Genomic DNA, 18,589 nt, shown 5'->3' with positions numbered 1-18,589 from the left:
ACTGATGCTAAATGAACGGTATTTACACCGCATTTGGGTTGCGAACATCCAAGACAAATGAACTGTAGAAGTGTAGTTTAGTCCCAGCCCTTATCGGAATTGCAAAAATAAAAGAACAGGTTCACATTATCGAATTCCTGGCGCAGTTCTATGTTTCCTCGTCACGTTGACATGACGCACATCGTCTGCCTTCAGTCCTTCCGTCCAAAGGACGTTCCTTCTCCTCCCTACCCTTCCTCCCATCTCGTCCGATGCGCTCAACACCACCAACCGCGCAGCATCTGCGGGGCCACCCGCCGCCACCGTTCCTGCACCCGCGGCTGAACGAACACAGCATTCATCCGTTGAGCGATCGCGAACCGACTCCCGAATGAGCGGTCTTTTTTAGCGGCCGCAATCAATGAGTCGCCATGGCAGCCACCGTAGGTGCCAGGCACGACAAAAAGCCCGGCCACAGTTTCGCCGGTCAGCAGGCAGCCGCGGCCGTCACGAAAGGGAACCAGCACAGCTCGTCGCCTGCCACCGCAGGCGTCCAGTCGCTGCGTCTGTTGCTGCTGCTGCTGCTGCTACGGTGCGCCGCCGCTGCCCCTTGGGACAGGAAATAGGTGGACCCCCTCGTCCGGGGAAGCGGTGCCGTGCTTGGATATACTTCGTGCATCCCAGACTACCATGTGAAACCCGGGGGAGACCCGAAGCCACGTCGGCCGGCCGGTTCGTTGGTGCTACGCCTTTTCTTTTCTTTTGCAGTTGTCGTTGCTCTGCTGTTCTTCAGTCGCTTGATTTAGCACTGGCGCGTTGTTTACTCGTTGCTAAGTGGAACAGCTCAGTGCTAATTCGTGTCTTATCAGATGATGAAGGATAAAGAAGAGCTTCGTCGAAGCCAGCGAGATGGTTTCAAGTCGGAATGCATTTAACAAGAAATACTGGGCGCACGAAGCTTCGGCTACAGGAGTAAATGATTTGCAAACTCGCTGTTCCCGTAACTTACGCGTAATAATATTTTTTTTTTTTTCTGTGAAAAACGGTGACGCGTGTTTGCGAGAAATGGTTGGTGCACAGCCGTTTCTGGCAAAGAGGTGCGTCGTTCAATTTTAGAGAACGTCGTAAGAAGACAGCTGACGTTTTTAGCAGCGCTTTGGATATGCTGGGCCGCGCAACTTAAGTGAGGCTTCAAATCGTTCGAAGCTGTTGCTACGCCAGCAGAGCTGAGCAACACCTCGGTTGCTCAGCTTGAGCAGCTGTCGAAGCACAGAGGTAGACGCACCGGGCTGTAGCGTTGCCAACAGACTGTCAGTCAGCTACTGTCTGAGTTCTTACGCTACCTCAGCATGCACCCTTAAAGCAGCACTCGTGTATTGCATCACGCTGTCCAAATACGGCATTTTTTTCTGTTAATTGTGGCGCCAGCATTGCTGTTAGCAACGTCACCGTGGTAGCTGCTTCAGCTGAAATCGTTGCGATGTAGAATGAGAATGCACACACTGTAGGAGCGGAACGAGTGACAGGAGTGTTTTCGTCAGTTTTCTGTGTACGTTTGTGGAAGTTAAAATACTGAGCATGTGGCCACATTTTACGTCACATCTGTCGTTCAAAATCAGGTTACCAGTGTCTGTCAACAATGAAGATACCATTTTAAAAGTTTATTTTTTCAACTTCTTCGAGTAAAAACGTGGCAAAATGTGTGCCTAGACCAGCCTGGAAATTTCATCGTCTCACGAATTCTCTTCGCTTCATTCACAATGTCATGCCCGTAACTAATAATTCAGTATGTGTCAGTGTTTTCACTCCTAACTACGGCCGCAGCGGTGGCTCAGTGGTTATGGTGCTCGACTGCTGACCCGAAAGACGCGAGTTCAATCTCTGCCGTGGCGGTCGCATTTAGTTGGAGGCGAATTGCGAGAGGCCCGTGTACTGTGCGATGTCAGAGCACGCTAAAGAACCCCAGGTGGTCGATATTATCTGGAGCCCTCCAATACGGCATCCCTCGCAACCTTAGTCGCTTTCGGACGTTAGACCCCATAAAACCAAACCAATCTAACTGCGTTCGGCGCCATAGGTCATTAGTATAATCACAAGGCTAAACGTTATCACCTGCACAAGTTCGAACTGATCAAAGCCGCGAGACAGATATGCGAGATGTGGAATGGCGAATAGTAGTCTAGTGCAAAAACACAAGTTACCTGTCGGTTTTACTGCAATGTCTCAACCGACCGGTGAGTCTCCCGCGAAGGCTTTGTTTAGCTACGCAGAGTAAAAAACAAAGAGTAGTGCTATGCCCTGAAAGTCTAAGATGCATTGCAAGCATGTGAAAATTGATCTACAAAATTTACTGGAGACGAGGACGTGACAGGTACTGCCGCCCATTCGATATGAAGGCATTCGCTAACTTAGGGGAAGTGAGAACTGCAGAAGAAGTGCCACACGAGCCCGAGGAATGGCACAACAGTAATGTGTGTCCATACCCAGAATTTGTATGTATGTAAGCAGCGGTATATTTACAGTGTTTTACGTATTTCCTAATAATGTTCTCTCTAATCCGGTCTTAGCGTCTGCAATTATCCCTTATGACGCAGAACCAACTTTCCCAATTTGCGTCCTCAATTAAGAAGTCCGAGTCTTTCACAGCTGGGCTCCAGTTGGCGATTAATATGCATGGCCGCGTGCGTGCACAAGTGCGCATTTTAGAATAGTTTATGCAGCAGCGTGCCGAGCGAACTCGGGAGCCCAAATAAAACTGCCGCCGGGCACGTCTGCGCACACGGGAGCGCCGTTAGGTTGGAGCTGTTTGACCGAGGGCTTAGGCCCGGACCGTCGGCTGGAAGCTTTTCGCGAGTCTGGCGCTCTCGATAAGAGCCGAGCGTGCGAATCGGACGATGGCGCGGGCCCAGCTTGAAGTTATCGTGCGCTGAAGGCGAATCGTGTGTACGTTTGGTATTCTCTCGTCGTTTAGTCTGTGTGACAATGTAGAGGGCGCCACTGAATTGTTTGCAATGTTGCAGCGTTATCTCTGGTTATGTACAGTCGTCAGCACGCCTGTATAAAGCGCTGGAGCGGTGCACTGCGGAACAAAGGAAGAGAAATATCGGCTCAGCTACTCTGTAGCTGGTATAGTGCAGTTTCCAGGGCAAATAGTACACCTAGGTCCCTTCGGTCTAGCGCCACGATTACATCTACAACCGAGTATCTCCTCAAAACTATCTCATTCTGTGTGTGACGGGGCGACGTGCATGCGCTCTAGACAGGCGTACTGACGATTGTATATAGGAGAAACATAAAGGAGACTTGCTCTTCGAAAAGTAGCGTTTTTTCTGGTCAGCAGGTCATGTGAGCGCAGCGAACAACACGTGTGAAAAGAAAACAGGAAGTAGCTAAACCTATGGCGCCGAACTCAAAAAACGACACAACGATTGCACATCATAGAGGCTTGTGTTGTGCGATCGTAGCCGTCTTTTTTGAGCACTAATCCGACTGGCACCAACCCTGAGCGAAATCGTCCGTTATCTGTTGGCCTAGCGTGAGCGCTCAATCCCGCGGCACTGCCTGCTCATCGCCGTCTTCTACGTATAAAAAATATGTGTTCTCCCACTGATTCGAATGTAGTAAACATTCTCTGTAGTTTTCTTTTTGTTTTGTTTTGAGCTGTAGGATTGGCTATGTAAAACCAGCTAGTTCAAATCAGTACTTTGATAACTCAAGCAGTTTGCATCTTCAACGCATTACCACTCCTAATCCCGTACAAAAATTTCTTTAAACAGTCTATAGACTGTGCATAGACTTCTGTCTATAAAGTCTATCGACTCTCTACGGTCCTACGTGGCCTGGACACATGCGCGTATTGTGAGGGCTGTGCGGTGGCCCTGAGACCTTGCAAGGTGCAAACTCGCTCGCATCAATCTCCATAGACAAATTCTAGAGAATATTCTACAGGCACTTCAAATCCTATAGACAATCTATAGACAATCTAACCCCAGGTGGTCGAAATTTCCAGAGCCCTTCACTACGGCGTCCCTCATAGCCTGAGTCGCTTGGGGACGTTAAACCCTAATAAACCAAATCAACCAAAACAATCTATAGATTTATTGCCATACACTTTTAGAAGACTTTCGTCTATAGAATGTCTATGGACTATGACTGGACAAGCAGAAATGCCTGTAGGAAGGTAATAGAACCTATACACGTAGACTTTCTATAGACCATTTTTATAAGGGATAAGTGCTATAACAGATTTAAAACTTGATGTACTACATATAGTGCAACATAATGTTCAGTTCTGTTGTGTCTGCTAACTTAACTGCATTCACAGCATTGTTAACGCTCACCTTGCTATGATCGTCCCATGCACAAGCAAGAACTGACTCACTGTTTATGAGCAGAACGGCCACAACAGGGTTCCTGCTGGTTTGGTTTGGTTTTGTGGGGTTTAACGTCCCAAAGCGACTAAGGCTATGAGAGACGCCGTAGTGAAGGGCTCCGGAAATTTCGACCACCTGGGGTTCTTTAACGTGCACTGACATCGCACAGTACACGGGCCTCTAGAATTTCTCCTCCAAAGAAATTCCAGCCGCCGCGGCCGGGATCGAACCCGCGTCTTTTGGGTCAGCAGCCGAGCACCATAGCCACTGAGCCACCTGCTAATCGCCCGCAAAAAAGTTTGCAAACGCGAAAAATAAGTTAGAGCTATGAAATCTGCAGACAGCTTCTCCGCTTGCTACCTGGCTGCGCATGTGCCGAAAAGAAAATCCCTAAAATGGCGTTAGCGTCTGGGCAAGAAGTTAGGCAGGGTTCAACAACGGTTATACCCAAAGGGTATAACCGTTGGGTATACGGTTATACCCAACGGTTTGTCCCTGTGTCTTTCTTCGTGGTTCGTCCTTTGATTGCGCATCCTTTACCTTCACAACATCATGTACCAACTAGGCCCTACCCAAGTTTTGTTATACCCAAAGGTCGAGCGATAGCATTTTGGCAATGGCCCGGCCCAAATATAAATGTCGCTATCTTGTCGGGCGTACTAAATTATGGTTCGACATCGCCTTCGGTCCAAATCGGTCTGCTTTCGTTTAGGGACGTTGCTTTCGGCCATGGTCAAATTTCGGGGGTGGCCCGGGCGATATTTTGGAAATGACGCGGGCCAAATTTCTAGGGCGTCATTGTGTCGGGCAAGGTCAATTATTATTGGACATCTATTTTCATTCCGCGGTGGCTCAGTGGTTACGGCGCTTGGCTACTGACCCGAAAGACGCGGGTTCGATCCCGGCCGCGGTGGTCGAATTTCGATGGAGGCGAAATTCTAGAGGCCCGTGTACTGTGCGATGTCAGGGCTCGTTAGAAGAACCCCAGGTGGTCGAAATTTCTGCTGCCCTTCACTACGGCGTCTCTCATAGACTGAGTCGCTTTGGGACTTTAAACCCCAATAAGCTATGAACCATATATTTTGGCCCCAATCGGCCAAGGTCAATCTGTCAAAGGCAATCTCTTGCTATGCTGTGCTTCTCAAGGTTAAACCAAGGTCAAATCAAGGATGGAATGGTAAATTGGTAAATTGGTTTTTGAGGGAACGAAATGGCGCAGTATCTGTGTCACATATCTCGGCGGACACCTGAACCGCGCCGTAAGGGAACGGAGGAAGGTGGGAGTGAAAGAAGAAAGCGAGAAAGGGTTGCCGTAGTGGAGGTCTCCGGAATAATTTCGACCACCTGGGGATCTTTAACGTTCACTGACATCGCACAGCACACGGGCGCCTCTTGCGTTTCGCCTCCATCGAAAAGCGGCCGCCGCGGTCGGGTTGGAACCCGGGTACTCCGGCTCGGTAGACGAGCACCTTACCACTGAGCCACCGCGGCGGGTCAAGGATGGAATGGTGAACGACTTTTGTATCGAGTCGAGCTACCACTCTCAAACTTTCAGGCAAAGCAAACTTCTGAAAACAGAGACCCATCCTATTATCACTTAGACGACTTTAGACTTCGTTGATGATCGTCTTTAGGTAGGTTAGGTGTGTATCTCTGTTAAGGGTTTTTCTGCCTGTTTTTTTTTTCTTTGTTTCTTAGGTTCACATGATACCACTCTTTTAGCTGGGTGCGAGCAGAAGCCACGGTCAGCAGCATGAGCATGGTCATGCGCCAGGTCGGCCTTCTGGCTGCCGGATGCCAAACGTGGCATGTCAACGTGGCATGCTTCAGCGGCCATCGCTTTGCGTATGCCGCCACGCTTGCCATCTACATCTATGAGGTAAGATGGTTTGGTTGCTCACTGTACTTACGTTGAATACTAAAGCTGCAACACCTACATTTTTTGCACCGCTGTTGCTTTCGCGGTGCGTGAAGCAGAGGAGAAGCGCACTAAAACAGGTAAAAACTGTAAAGAAATGGAAAACGAACATTTAATCTCTGGCACTACACACTCTCTAATGGAGGCTGGATTAAGAGCAGCAGATATTTTCAGCAAATTCTTCTTATGGATAAGTTTTGGCGCTCTCTGGTGGACGGCTGCTATAATCTTGTCGATGTCAAACTTTTATTGTTACTTTTTTTTTTAATTTTGACAACATGAAGAACGGGACTTTTTTTTTATAACTATGGTGTACCTCATATCTGCAAAGACGATGACTGTAACCATGATTAGTTCGCAATGAGTTCTATGCGAAATTGTCTACTAAACTACATAAAGTTAGACGTAAGAGAGCGTTACCGCTCAAATTTCTGGAAAGCACGCAACAAAAAAGATACGGGCATGCACTAAAACCTTCTTTATAGGTGCTGTTCAGACAGAGTATGATACCTGCGTTGTTGCTAACAGCACGAATAGCCGCGTGCGCAATTCGTAAGTGCCCAGTAATTTGGTGCGAGGGGCTTGCCGATGCCACGAGCGTCGCATTACTCATACGTGGCATTAAAATCCTTTATCGTGTCCACGAATGCGCGTTGTCCTCGGTTTTCAGCGGCGGAAATGTAAATGTCCGCCCGCATATTTATTAGTGTAAATGAAGATTCCATGTACGTCACGGCAGTGCTTTATGTTACTGCGCCAATTAGAAGGGCTTCACATATTACGTTCTTTAATTTAACTCATAACGGCCGCACTGAAAGAAAGCGGTCGGTGTTCCACACTCGTTGCACGTAGCGTGTTTCTTGAGCTGCAAAGTTTTGTCGGTCCTTGCAGACGGGTCTCGTTAGACGCGCTGTATCTGCCAAAAATATTATGCAACGTGTTTTTGCGCTCATGAATATTCGTATAATTAAGAATACTTGAACAAAGGGCAAGAATAACGGTAAAAATATTTTTATTGTCTTTCAAAGTTTTTGTTTTGTGCTTTCTCGAATCTTGGCTGATAATTGCTCTTTGCATGTAGAAGGTTTATCAGTGAGTCATACAGTGTATTATATATAATTTGCATCGAATTCAGTGTAAACTTATCATTGGTTATAGTTGTGTTCTTTGCAGAGATGAATACCTCCAGAGTTGACAAAAAAAAAACCTGTATAGCGCCACTTGTTCCAAATTTCAAAGAGACCAAAAGTGTCAAATCGACAAGAATAAGTGGGTGCAGTTCATGATAGATATACATGCGCCCTAAAAATTTGTTTTCAGGTCCCTTCAAGACTGAAGACATTTAAAATTATTCGTAACCAGCTTCACGAAAGCATCATTCTGACTAAAAATGCTGCATTATTGCCTATGATTATTCATATGGTGCAAAATATCTGGTAAGAATATAAAAAATGGGTGGTTTTTCTATTGTCATTCTGGTTCGGTGCTTTCTTGAATTTTGCTCAATAATGCTGTATATATAGGGTTGTTCGTTTTCGGGTAAAACCCGATTTTACCCGATTTTTGCACCCCGAACGTGTTCCTAAAATATCGGGTAAAACCCGATTTTTCCCGATTTCTGAAACTACTGTGCCCACGGAATTGCTGTGCCTCCAGTCTCAGACAAAGAAGAAAACCAGTTGACATTGTTGGGTATGTTCCATGCCACCAAGGCAACAACAACAAAAACAACAGGGAGCCGTACTCGATCCGTTCCAGAAGCGGCTGCTGAGTCGGTCGTTTGATGACTACCGACCCCTCTTTATTTCCGTGATGGACGATGTAGGCTCGCCTCGCGAGGAGTTTAACCAGTACTTGCTGGAAGCAAGCCCCACAAATGAAGGTGTTGAAGTGATGGACTATTGGAGCGACGCAACTGTGCGTTACCCAAGGCTACAAATGCAGCGTTGTCATTGTTGTGCCTAGCTAATGGCAGCTGTGACATTGAGCGAACATTCTCTCAGTTAAGGTGTACCTGCAGAGACCAGACAGGTCTCGGATGGAAACCGAGATGTTGCGCATGCAGATGATTATGTATGTTAATAAGGACGTGTAGAACGTCGATGACCAGCCGTCGTGAATAAAATGTTCCTTTTCTCAAAACTGACCGTTGCCTCCCACTGCGAGTAATAATTACCAAAGAAACGCAAAATTTTGCAATACTTTCTTGAAAGCAGCCCAAAATATAACCCTAATTGTTACACACCGGTTACAGCAAATCGAATAAGTTATTAGTTTGCAAATTTAACCCGATAACAGTAGCTTGGTTTGGGCTAGTTGGTAACAGTTCTTAGAAAACATAGCGCAAAAAGGACACGGACGACACAGAAGTGGACAGGACAGGCGCTGTCCTGTCCACTTCTGTGTCGTCCGTGTCCTTTTTGCGCTATGTTTTCTAATAACCCGATAAAACCCGAATTTCGGAGATTTTCCACGAAAAGCCGATTTCTCCCCTATTATCAAGCCGAAAAATAACGCCCGATTTTTACCCCCCGAATGTGAAAAAATATAAAACCCGAAAACGAATAACCCTATGTATATATCGGTGATTTTTTTTACTGTTATTACGTAAGTTTCTGTACAACACGGATTAAACGCTTTGCTGTTATAGCTCAGTTGTCATTTCGGATAAAAACCTCGAAAGTCACCAAAAACTTGGGAGCCTTCTTAACCGCATTCTTGACGAAAGTAGCATTTAGATTACCTACTATGGCATCTGCAGTGAGTGTCTGATCATAGCCATCGATATCATTCATGCCCGGTCACCCGCTTTGAATCCCCTGTCCCCCTTTTCTTGCATACTATTATGGGCGAGGTGTGAGGAAGTAGGAATGGAGCTTTTCGCCGCGCGCCCATGGGCGCCTGCTGCTGGTTCGCGGGAATTTCTAACGCTTTGCCGTAACCTGCGATGCAGGATAATGACCTCGCAGTGCCCCAGCATATATTATTCCAAAAACATGTAGAATTACGGAACGTGCTTGCGTGGGTGAGGAGGGTGTATGGAAGAACCATTTACAGTCTGCGTTACCCTTGTGTAGAGCTGTCGAGCAGTGCACACCAGTGAATGAAAACTCAAATCACAGTTTCAAATGGCTTTCCGGTAAAGTACCGTTAAGGTATTAATCTATACGCCCATAGTTCCAGCCCCGCTAAGGCGTGGGCACACCGTGGGCGCGGGTAACCGAGAAAACCTGGAACCACCACGGGAAACCAAGCGCGACGTGCAAAGCGTGTAGTCTGCGATGCGAACGCCTCATCGCGGTGAGAGCCTAGTATTTGTACTACTTTCGGCGTTCCCCGCGATGAGGGGCTCGCTTCACTACACTTCAATTACTTTTGATCTCAGCTGCAATGATCAGGCATGGATAATATAGGATGCTATGATCTAATGTTCTTGCGATTTTCCTGCCAAAAATCTGGCTGGAACCGGTTTAATTGTCCTTATGTGGTATGCATGAGTCACCTTCTGGGATGTTCAAGTACCTTCTATGGAATTGTTATATGGGATTTTACTAATCCACCTCAATCCACACATTAATCCCCACTAATCTACCTAAACTCATTTTCTAGGGTGGACCTACTGCCAAAATTTTGGGGTCCTTTTGGAATTTTCCGGGTAGGCCAACTTCAAAATTTGGGGTTCCTCAAATTTTCAAATTTCGCGATGCCTAATAATTGGTCCACTGGTGGTAACTTGGTGCCTACAAAGCCGTTCGCATGCCGTACTCTTATTTCAGCTTGTGCTTTACAAACTGATTGACGGCGCAAGCTCAATGTCATGAGACTTATTCTCCGTATTACGAGAGATGGTGCATATCCTGTCCACATGATTCTTTGCTTCTGTAAATCCAACAAATGTCTTCTAAGAGTGCATCCTTCAGATGTCGTTGACACGACGCCCACCATTGCTAGTAGTAATGCTGGTACCGGAAGAAACTTGCAACGCTACAGCCGTACCACCCTGCGTAATTTAGGCGCGAATGCTTAAGCGCTTGACTTGAATTTGCTGCGCCTGATAGCGCCTCGAACGGTTTTGGGGACGCGGCGCCGTGGAAAACAGATGACGTGTCTAGCGCGTCTCTGTCGCGCTATATGCATATAACATCGCTGCGAATGCGCAGAGAGCAGTGAGATCAAGTGATTAAAAACCTCTCCTGCTGAGTGCTAACTGTTCGTGCATTCTGAACCTGCGTTTTGCCCTCTGTACTCGCGCAGAAAAAAGGATGCTTTTCCCGCGCATATTGAAAACACTACGTGAGGCTCTTGCATATCTCAGAAGGAGCGTTTTGCTCTTCTCATGTCACGCTTCGGGCGAGACTAGAAATAACATTTGGAAGGAGCAGATAAGCCAACTTTGGAAACTTCCTCGGCGATGCTTGACAACACTAAGCAAACATCCACGCGCGATTAAGTGCCTCGCCCTTACACAGATTGCAGTTTTCAATATCAAAAGGGCCCGTGGGATACAAAAGAAATCAATAAGTAACCAAATTTATTTTTTTTGTTTACGAATTTGTGCGATAGGAGGGTAAAATATTTAGGCGGACACGTAAGCAACGCCTTAAGAGTATTACGCAACAGCATTAATGGTTATTTGCTACTTTTTAATTAGTGCCGATTTCTAATTACACACACTCATTAGCATACTTTAGTAATTATATTGCACCACGTGTTACACCACAAGGCACACAAGGTTTTCCCTTGTGTCACGGTCCAGGATTCAATTTAAAACTAATTACCCCAATCTTCTCAGCGTACTTAGTTTACTACATATCATTACATGCCACTGTGTCATTTAATTGACCCTCTGACCTCACAATTACAGCGGAACTCATGTTTTAATGATTACAATTTCATAGCTGAGCGTGTGACGTCATGCCTCTCTCGACCAATCCTGAGTTAGTGTGACAACGCGCACGGCTTCTCCTCCGATCATCCGCTCCAACGCTCTTGCATTGAAATTTTTACTGTGGTTGCGTGGAATTCCATCACCTGACGTAGCGAGCTGCGTCCGATACGTCTGCGATCAATCTCTACACCTGCGTCCAATTTTTAAGTGTATATTCGTTCCAGCCACTCCATCTGCGTGTCTGCTCTGTGGCCGAAAAAAGAGCACGCACTTTAGAGAGGTGCGCCCGTTTGTTTAGTTCTTTTTCCCACGATTGCCTGGGTGAACGCTTTCTACGCACTTCAGGTTGACTCCTTTTGAAAACATTTCTGCCTAGCAGGGAACTTACTTAGGAACGCAGTTACCTTCTATCCCACGAATCTGCAAAACGGCCCACACTCCGAGATCCTCTCCTTCCTGCTTACTTTTGCCCTCTTTCTTTCCACCAGCTGAACAAAGTGCGCCCTGGTCAACCCACCGTAAAGGTCATGCTACGAGGCTTATCATGGGCTGTCAAGCATAGTGCGTGCTCACTTGTGAGCCGGAAAATAAAAGTTGTAAATGTACTATCGCGCTCAATATGACTTGCAACGCCAGGAAGCGTGGCCGGAGCGCTTACCGGAAGCATGGTAGGGCCGGCAAGCGGTGCGCTTGCAAATCAAAGGGAAAGGATTTGCTCTTCTGGCAGTGACCTTCTCCCCTGTGTCGTCAAGTCGAGAAAGAAGCATAGCGTTATCGCATCGCCAACGCTAGCGCGGCGACAATTGTGTGACAATGCAAGGCGTATGTAGCAACGGATCTCAGATTGCTTAGGTCAGAGGACGCTAGGGATGCGGCTGACTGGCGAAACAGCAGAATCCTTTCCACTTTGTTTTCAAGCACGCCGCTTGTTGGCACCACCGTGCGTCCGCACACGCTCGTGTGTTGCAAGTCATATTGAGCGCAACAGTACATCTCTCTTTCTCTTGCTGCTGCCCATTAATACCGGCTCATATGTGATAATTTATCGGTGATATTCTTCCTTTATGAGTGTCACGTGAATCACTGATCATGTAACCTTTGACGTTACTGTCAGATGACGTCGTTTCATGGTCACGACGATCAGGATGTCATGCGGCAAAGCCCGACACCCTTGAACCGCAGGACGCGCTCTCCTCCTCCTCCTCCGTAGATGGACGAGTGCAGCGGCGAATTCAAGCTCCGCGCCATCATGGCCGAGCACAAGCGCACCGTGACGGCTATCGACTGGCACCCGACGCGCAGGGAGTGGATCGCCAGCGGCAGCCTGGACCCCGTCGTGTGCGTCTGGGACATTGGCCAGCGGCGGCTGGTGGCCGCGCTGCGCGAGCCCGCCTGCGTGCCGGCGCTGCTCTCGTGGAGGCCCGACGCGCCCGACACGCTGGCCTACGTGAGCGGCCGGGGCCCCCTGCACGCCTGGTCGGTGCCCGAGGGCCCGCGAGAGCCGTGGCGCGACGCCGCCCAGTTCTCCAGCGCCGTCACCCAGATGACGTGGCACCCGGCGGGGAAGCTCGCCATGGGACACCAGGACGGCTCCCTGTCCATACTGCAGAGCGGTGAGAGTCCGAAGTGGTGGAGGGCGCGGCACTGTAGCCCCAAATAGAGACCCTAAAGAAGCCCTTTGCAAACGTCTCTCTGCTCTCATGCTTGCCCTCTCATCTAAGCAGCGAAAGAGTGCTGGGTGCAAGGCGTGCGCTCTCTTCAATCAAAAGTTTTCACCATTGTCACCAACTGAGAAAGAAACGCATGTGGGAGATTATGCCAGGACTCGGGTGTTGACGTCCCAATATGAAGCGGTGTAATTGAAAACAGGGAAAGAGTTTCTGAAGCAGATTGTGAACTGAATTTTGTGCTATATATGTACAAATCAGTGAGGGGGAGGATGGCTTTACGTGCAGAACGTGAAAAGGTTAGAAAAGGAATAAATCGAGGGCCTAATGTGTAAAAGAGTTAGGGATGGAGGAAAATTTTAACATGCATTGATGAGTTGCATCTCTATCTTATTTTGCATGCGTCTCCTCTTATTCAAACAAAAGAAAAAGAAGAGTACCATTGAGAGCATTTTATTCACAGCGACGCAACAGGCGTGCCAGTGATGGCAGTCAATTCCAGGAGAAACAAGAAGTTGGTTAAAAGAGGAAGTTTAAAAAGCCTTCATTTGAAAGGCCGTTTGTATTTTTGCAAGAGCGATGCTTTAGTATACTATGAATGTTGCACAACAAGGCATTAACAGACGCCTCTTGAACACTAGCTCGGCACAGCCACGTGCCGTGTCCGGAGCTCTTCTCCTGCAGGTGTGTTCAAATAAATTATGCCATTTAGCTAGCATGTTGTTTAACGTACAAGCGTAGTACAACTTGTGCAGGAACTAGATTAGCAAGCTTTATTTAGTGGCACCAAACCATCTACATACACATTTCGCTACTGCCGGCATCGAACTGGAGTGTGTAAAAGCTGCGCGAAGGCGTCATGTGCACAGCGTAAAGTGCAGGCGAACAAGTTTTGCCTCGTCGTTAGAAAATAGACATCGACATCCTGGTGCAGTGACCCCGAGAAAGGTAGCAGCAAGGTGTATATGAGCATGAGTGATGGAATAGTGATCGAGCATCCGCCTCGCGTGCAAGAGGACCACAGCTCGAATCCCACTCCATCGGAGAAAAAAAAATGGCTATGGCTTAGCTAAGGTTAAGGCTGGATAAGCGAAAAGCTCTCGCTGCTTTTCAGCCAACTCCCAAGCTACCACTTCTGGAGCGGTGTTTCTGCGCTGTCCGACTGTTGCTTCTTCTTCTCCTTCCATGGCGAGTGTCTGCGCCTGTTCTATGGGAAAGCGCGCCTTATATACGCCTCCTTTCAAATGTGCACTGAGCACGGCTGCGGAGAAAGGTCAAACGGTGGCGAGGATGGCCGCCTCTTCTACGGCCGCCGCCGCCGCTCACGCGTTCTCGCAACGCCTTGCGAAAGAACCTTCTCTTGGTACGGTGGCGGCGACCGCTCGGCAGCGGAGAAGGGTAAAACGATGGCGAGGAGGAGAAGCGGCGGCGCTCAGACGACGGAGTCAGCGCGCGGCGGCGACGACGGCTGCGGCAGCAGCGGCCACCTGCGCTCCGCGTGACGTCGCTCGTTTCGCGCATGCGCAGCTGTGCGACACTATAGCACGACACGACAGCACGACACGACAGCACGACACGACAGCACGACACGACAGCACGACACTATAGCACGACACGACAGCACGACACTATAGCACGACAGCACGACACTATATTACACATAAAAGTGTGTAATATAGTGTCGTGAATAAGCAAGAAATTTTGCAGTAAGTGCTTGTGTACATTTGCACCTACATAGCCAACGTATGATAGAGTTCCTTGCGTTGTCGGGCCTAGTCGCGGAAGGCCTTTTAGGCCTGGACTGCCCCACATTATTTTCTATTTCTATCCTATGTTGTCAGCAAAATTATGGTTTGGTTTAGTTTATGGGGCTTTAACGCCCCAAAGCGACTCAGGCTATGAGGGACGCCGTAGATGGGCTCCGGAAATTTTGACCACCTGGGGTTCTTTAACGTGCACTGACATCGCACAGTACACGGGCCTCTAGAATTTCGCTCCATCGAAATTCGACCGTCGAGGCAGGGATCGAACCCGCGTCTTTCGGGCCAGCAGCCAAGAGCCATAACCACTGAGTCACCGCGGCGGCCCCGCAAAATTATGATTTTTAATATAATTGTTTTTATTATTATAATTATTATTACCAGATAACATCTTTTCCGCGACATCTAAGAGCAGTCTTAAAAAGTTATTAAAGAATGAACGGTGTAATTGTTGTGAATTATCATCGTGGTTATATCTAGTGCTTTTCATTTTTTTTTAGGTTGCTTGGGTGTATTGTGTTCTCCATTTGCCTTAATTCTCTTTATTCATTTGTGTTTTGTTCATGGATCGATATTCATTTTAATCGGCATGTGCTTTGTGCATCATAAGGCTAGGTCACACAAGCCAACTAAAGGCCTATATACAGGCTTGTTTTTGATGTATTGCGCTTGTTGGAGAAAATAGAAATTAGTTCTAAATCATTATCAATACATCATTATTATTATTATCTAAAAAACCTATTCTCCTATATCTTCGTGTGCGCGCACATACCTTAAAATACAGGAAAGACAGCTTCGACGAGCGGATACTGAAGCAGTAACCGGTGGGAGATATATACTAGCGCTCACAAGTTCGATTCGGCAGTACATGTTTACTTAGAATACCCGAAAATAATCCGGGAAAATAAATTTGAGAAAGCTCTAGAGGTGGTGCCGCAAATCGCGGCCTCAACTCTCAGGAGGTTTTCCAAGAGCTCCACCAACTTCCAAGAACTCGGATCTGAATCAAATGAAAACCACTTTTATCTGAACTGCTTTCGATTAGAGATGTTACAACCTTTCCTTTGAGGGATCTATTTCAGCGCTTCTTACAAGTGCTGTCTCACGCAAAGATACGTTCAGTTGCCCCTACGTCTGAATTGCTATCGAAGATTCGTTATGTTGGGCCAAAGAAAAGTATGGTCAAGAATATATTCTTTTGTATATCAAGCCTGGAACTCTTACTGAATTGCGATCGGAGTGCAAGAAACAAAGGATGAAAAAGTGCATTCTCTTAGCATTTAACTAAGACGCACGAAACCTAATTCGAGTCCTTCGTTCCAGAAAAGAGAAACATCGAACGAGTCCTTTGCCCTCATACGGGACAGAGTTTTCTCTGGCCAGACAAATGGGGCCATTTAATCTCAGCGCTGTGTCTGCTCAGTGTATAAACTGCCGCTGCAATGTCGTATGTATCGCGCATTTGACAAGCGAATGAAACAACAATGACTCGATATTGTTTGACTCTTCGTGAAATGACACCATGTAGGCAACACTACAACTGAACAATACATTAAATAAGATCATAAATTAAGCAAGTGGATGTTCGGAAAGTAAAACTTGAGCTCGTATGCTTTTTACTATCAGAAAATGACTAGATGCAAGCGTAACCCTAGGCCCCTGGTGTTCAGAAAGGCAGATGAGTGTATGCGCGTGGCTTGTAGCAACACTCAACCGTCTTGTTTCGCACGACCAAGCACAGAAAATATTGAATTTAGGACGAGAAATTCAATCCTGCGACCTTACGTTAGGATATGTTGGAGTGCCATTTTTTTTTTTTGTGTGTGTGTAGGCGGTTTCCACTTTCTTTGTATTACATTTTTCTTGACGCCGTATATGGATGTTCACTTGGTTCTCGCTTTGGCGACCATCTCCCATGCCACACATGTGTGTCGCCAATGCATTGTGCCAAACGCAGCCATGTTTTCGTCTGAGAAACCCTATTTCATCACTTCCCGCTCCCTTTAAATCTTTCCGCCATCCTCGAGGTTGGCAACCAGCTATAAGCTTAAACAGAAGAAGATGCATTAAAAAGTGCTAAATGCGTAGAACGGTGAAAGAACGTTTATGTTAAATTATTTGATTTACTTGACGTGCGCTTATTTTGCGATATAAGCTCGAAAATAAGTACGTGAAATCAAGCTCGCCTCATTCGAAGGTCCAGTTTGTTCGATTCGGGTTTGTCCAAAGCGGCGCTTCGATCTCGCCAACATTAAGTGTATTAAAAATGTTTGATATAATTAAGGGCGAACTATTTGGTTGTGCGCGGAAACAAAACAGTTTAAGGACGAGGGCACAACACAACAAACATGGCGGTCGTGAACAGATAACAAAAAGGTTGCCCTTTATGTGAACTCTCCATATTAGGAACAAGTTTTGTTTCACCTTCTTGACAGTCGGCTCATTTTACAGCGTCTGGAATTTCGTGTACAGGGGCCTGTCTCTCAGTCTGAAAGATGACAGCGCATTGCACACAGCCGCCCACCGGCCGTCTGGACAGCAAACAAGCGTACGCACTTTCCCATCCGGGCTATCTTCGGCGGCGGTAATTTGGGAGTCCTTGCGTGTCTGTACACATGAATGGAGCTCGATCCTGGAAAAAGGACGAAAAGCGCTCTCGATTGGTGCTTGATGTGCCCGCCCTCTTATGCCCAGCAGTTATCGATCCCCACCGAGTGAGTCCATTTCGATGCCGGGCCGCTTTGACACGCCTTCTCTGGTGTGCGATGGGAGGCCGAGAAAGACGGAGAAAACTCATTACAAAGGCACTTCATTTATGGACCTGTCAGATTTGAATTTTGCGGAGCGCAAAGCGGTACCAGCATGTTGGCACGCCATTGAGGCCACTGATGTAGAGAATAATGAGCCGCTCGCAGTACATCTCATTTTTTATCCCGATATCCTTTGATATCCGAGGGGTTCAGAAAGCACAAAAGTCTGCGACGGTGGAGAAGAATATTAAAGTGCAGTGCTCAAAAAAAGACTGCTAAACACCGCTCCCTGTTCGTAATTTCGCGCGTTGCACCGCGGGCATTTAGTAATCTCCGGGCAAGTGCCCGACGATGCGGGTTAAGCTTGCGTAGACTAATGTTCACAAGGTATTCGTGCTTGAAATTAAACTTGCATTTTTCTATATTTTATTCACAATATAGCTTTATGAACGTGTCATGCTTAGACTCGGTTTACGAGGAAATTCAGTATGACATTTCCGTTTTTAAAGAGCGATTCGCTTGGGTTCAATGCAAAGCTTACCTTAGGCAGTCTAGGCTTCGGTCCGTACAAGAACCAATATCAAATGAATTTAGAGACCTCACGAACACAATTTTTGTTTTACTGTATCATTCATCACTCTAGCATAGACCAGACAGAAAAAAAACAATGATTTTTTGTCTCTTACATGTAAAACCGTCACTTCTACTGTGGTAGCCTTTTTAAAATGTTTTTCTTGCTTTAAAAAACTTATTCAGATGAATAATCCCCTTCTCTGTGAAGCTGGAGGTCCAGAACAGAGCCGATACTGAAGACAGGACTCAAATCACATCGAATTACTCGAATCAAATTACTGCTTGAGATCAGAAGTTGGGCTGTATCGGCAGCTATATACAGACACACATTTCCCTCGCCCCCAAATTGACATGCAGTCACTCCGTGGTTCGTTGTTTACGGGAATACTCTAAGGCAAAGTATATTTGTAATAAGGCAGTAATTACTCATTAGCATCCACCCAACCGCAGCCCTACCTCTGCAAGCAATATCTATACAAAGCTATTCCTTTGCAGCCGTATGGCTACGCTTGGGTAAGATGCTAATGAGTTAGCCGCGATTTCCATACGACGTTCAAATTAGTTTGCCTAGAATAGGTGGCAAAGACATTTTATTCAATGAAAAAGTCAGGAATGCTGTGCGCAATCAGGGAAAGTATGGGGCACGTTTAAAAGTGCTCAAAAGTATCTATGGGGACCGCA

The 18,589-nt window shown here is 46.9% G+C and overlaps 1 protein-coding gene across 2 annotated transcripts in view; it reads left to right on the top strand.

The window, feature by feature from the left end:
- Positions 1 to 478: 478 nt before the first annotated feature.
- LOC149371786 (WD repeat-containing protein 17-like) overlaps positions 479 to 18,589 on the top strand; it is a 58,329-nt gene continuing 40,218 nt past the window's right edge. For both annotated transcript variants that reach the window (XR_016292022.1, XM_089585259.1), the window contains exons 1-3: positions 479 to 711; positions 6,051 to 6,231; positions 12,369 to 12,771. Coding sequence is in view for 1 of the 2 variants with exons in the window: in XM_089585259.1 (XP_089441385.1) it covers positions 6,106 to 6,231; positions 12,369 to 12,771 (529 nt within the window). In the remaining variant the exon portion in view is untranslated. The remainder of the gene's footprint in view (positions 712 to 6,050; positions 6,232 to 12,368; positions 12,772 to 18,589) is intronic.

The sequence above is a fragment of the Amblyomma mixtum genome, chromosome 1 (genome assembly GCF_055824585.1).
Source record: "Amblyomma mixtum isolate Tamu chromosome 1, ASM5582458v1, whole genome shotgun sequence".
NCBI classification, from domain to species: Eukaryota; Metazoa; Arthropoda; class Arachnida; order Ixodida; family Ixodidae; genus Amblyomma; species Amblyomma mixtum.
This window is presented reverse-complemented; position numbering and strand designations above follow the sequence as displayed.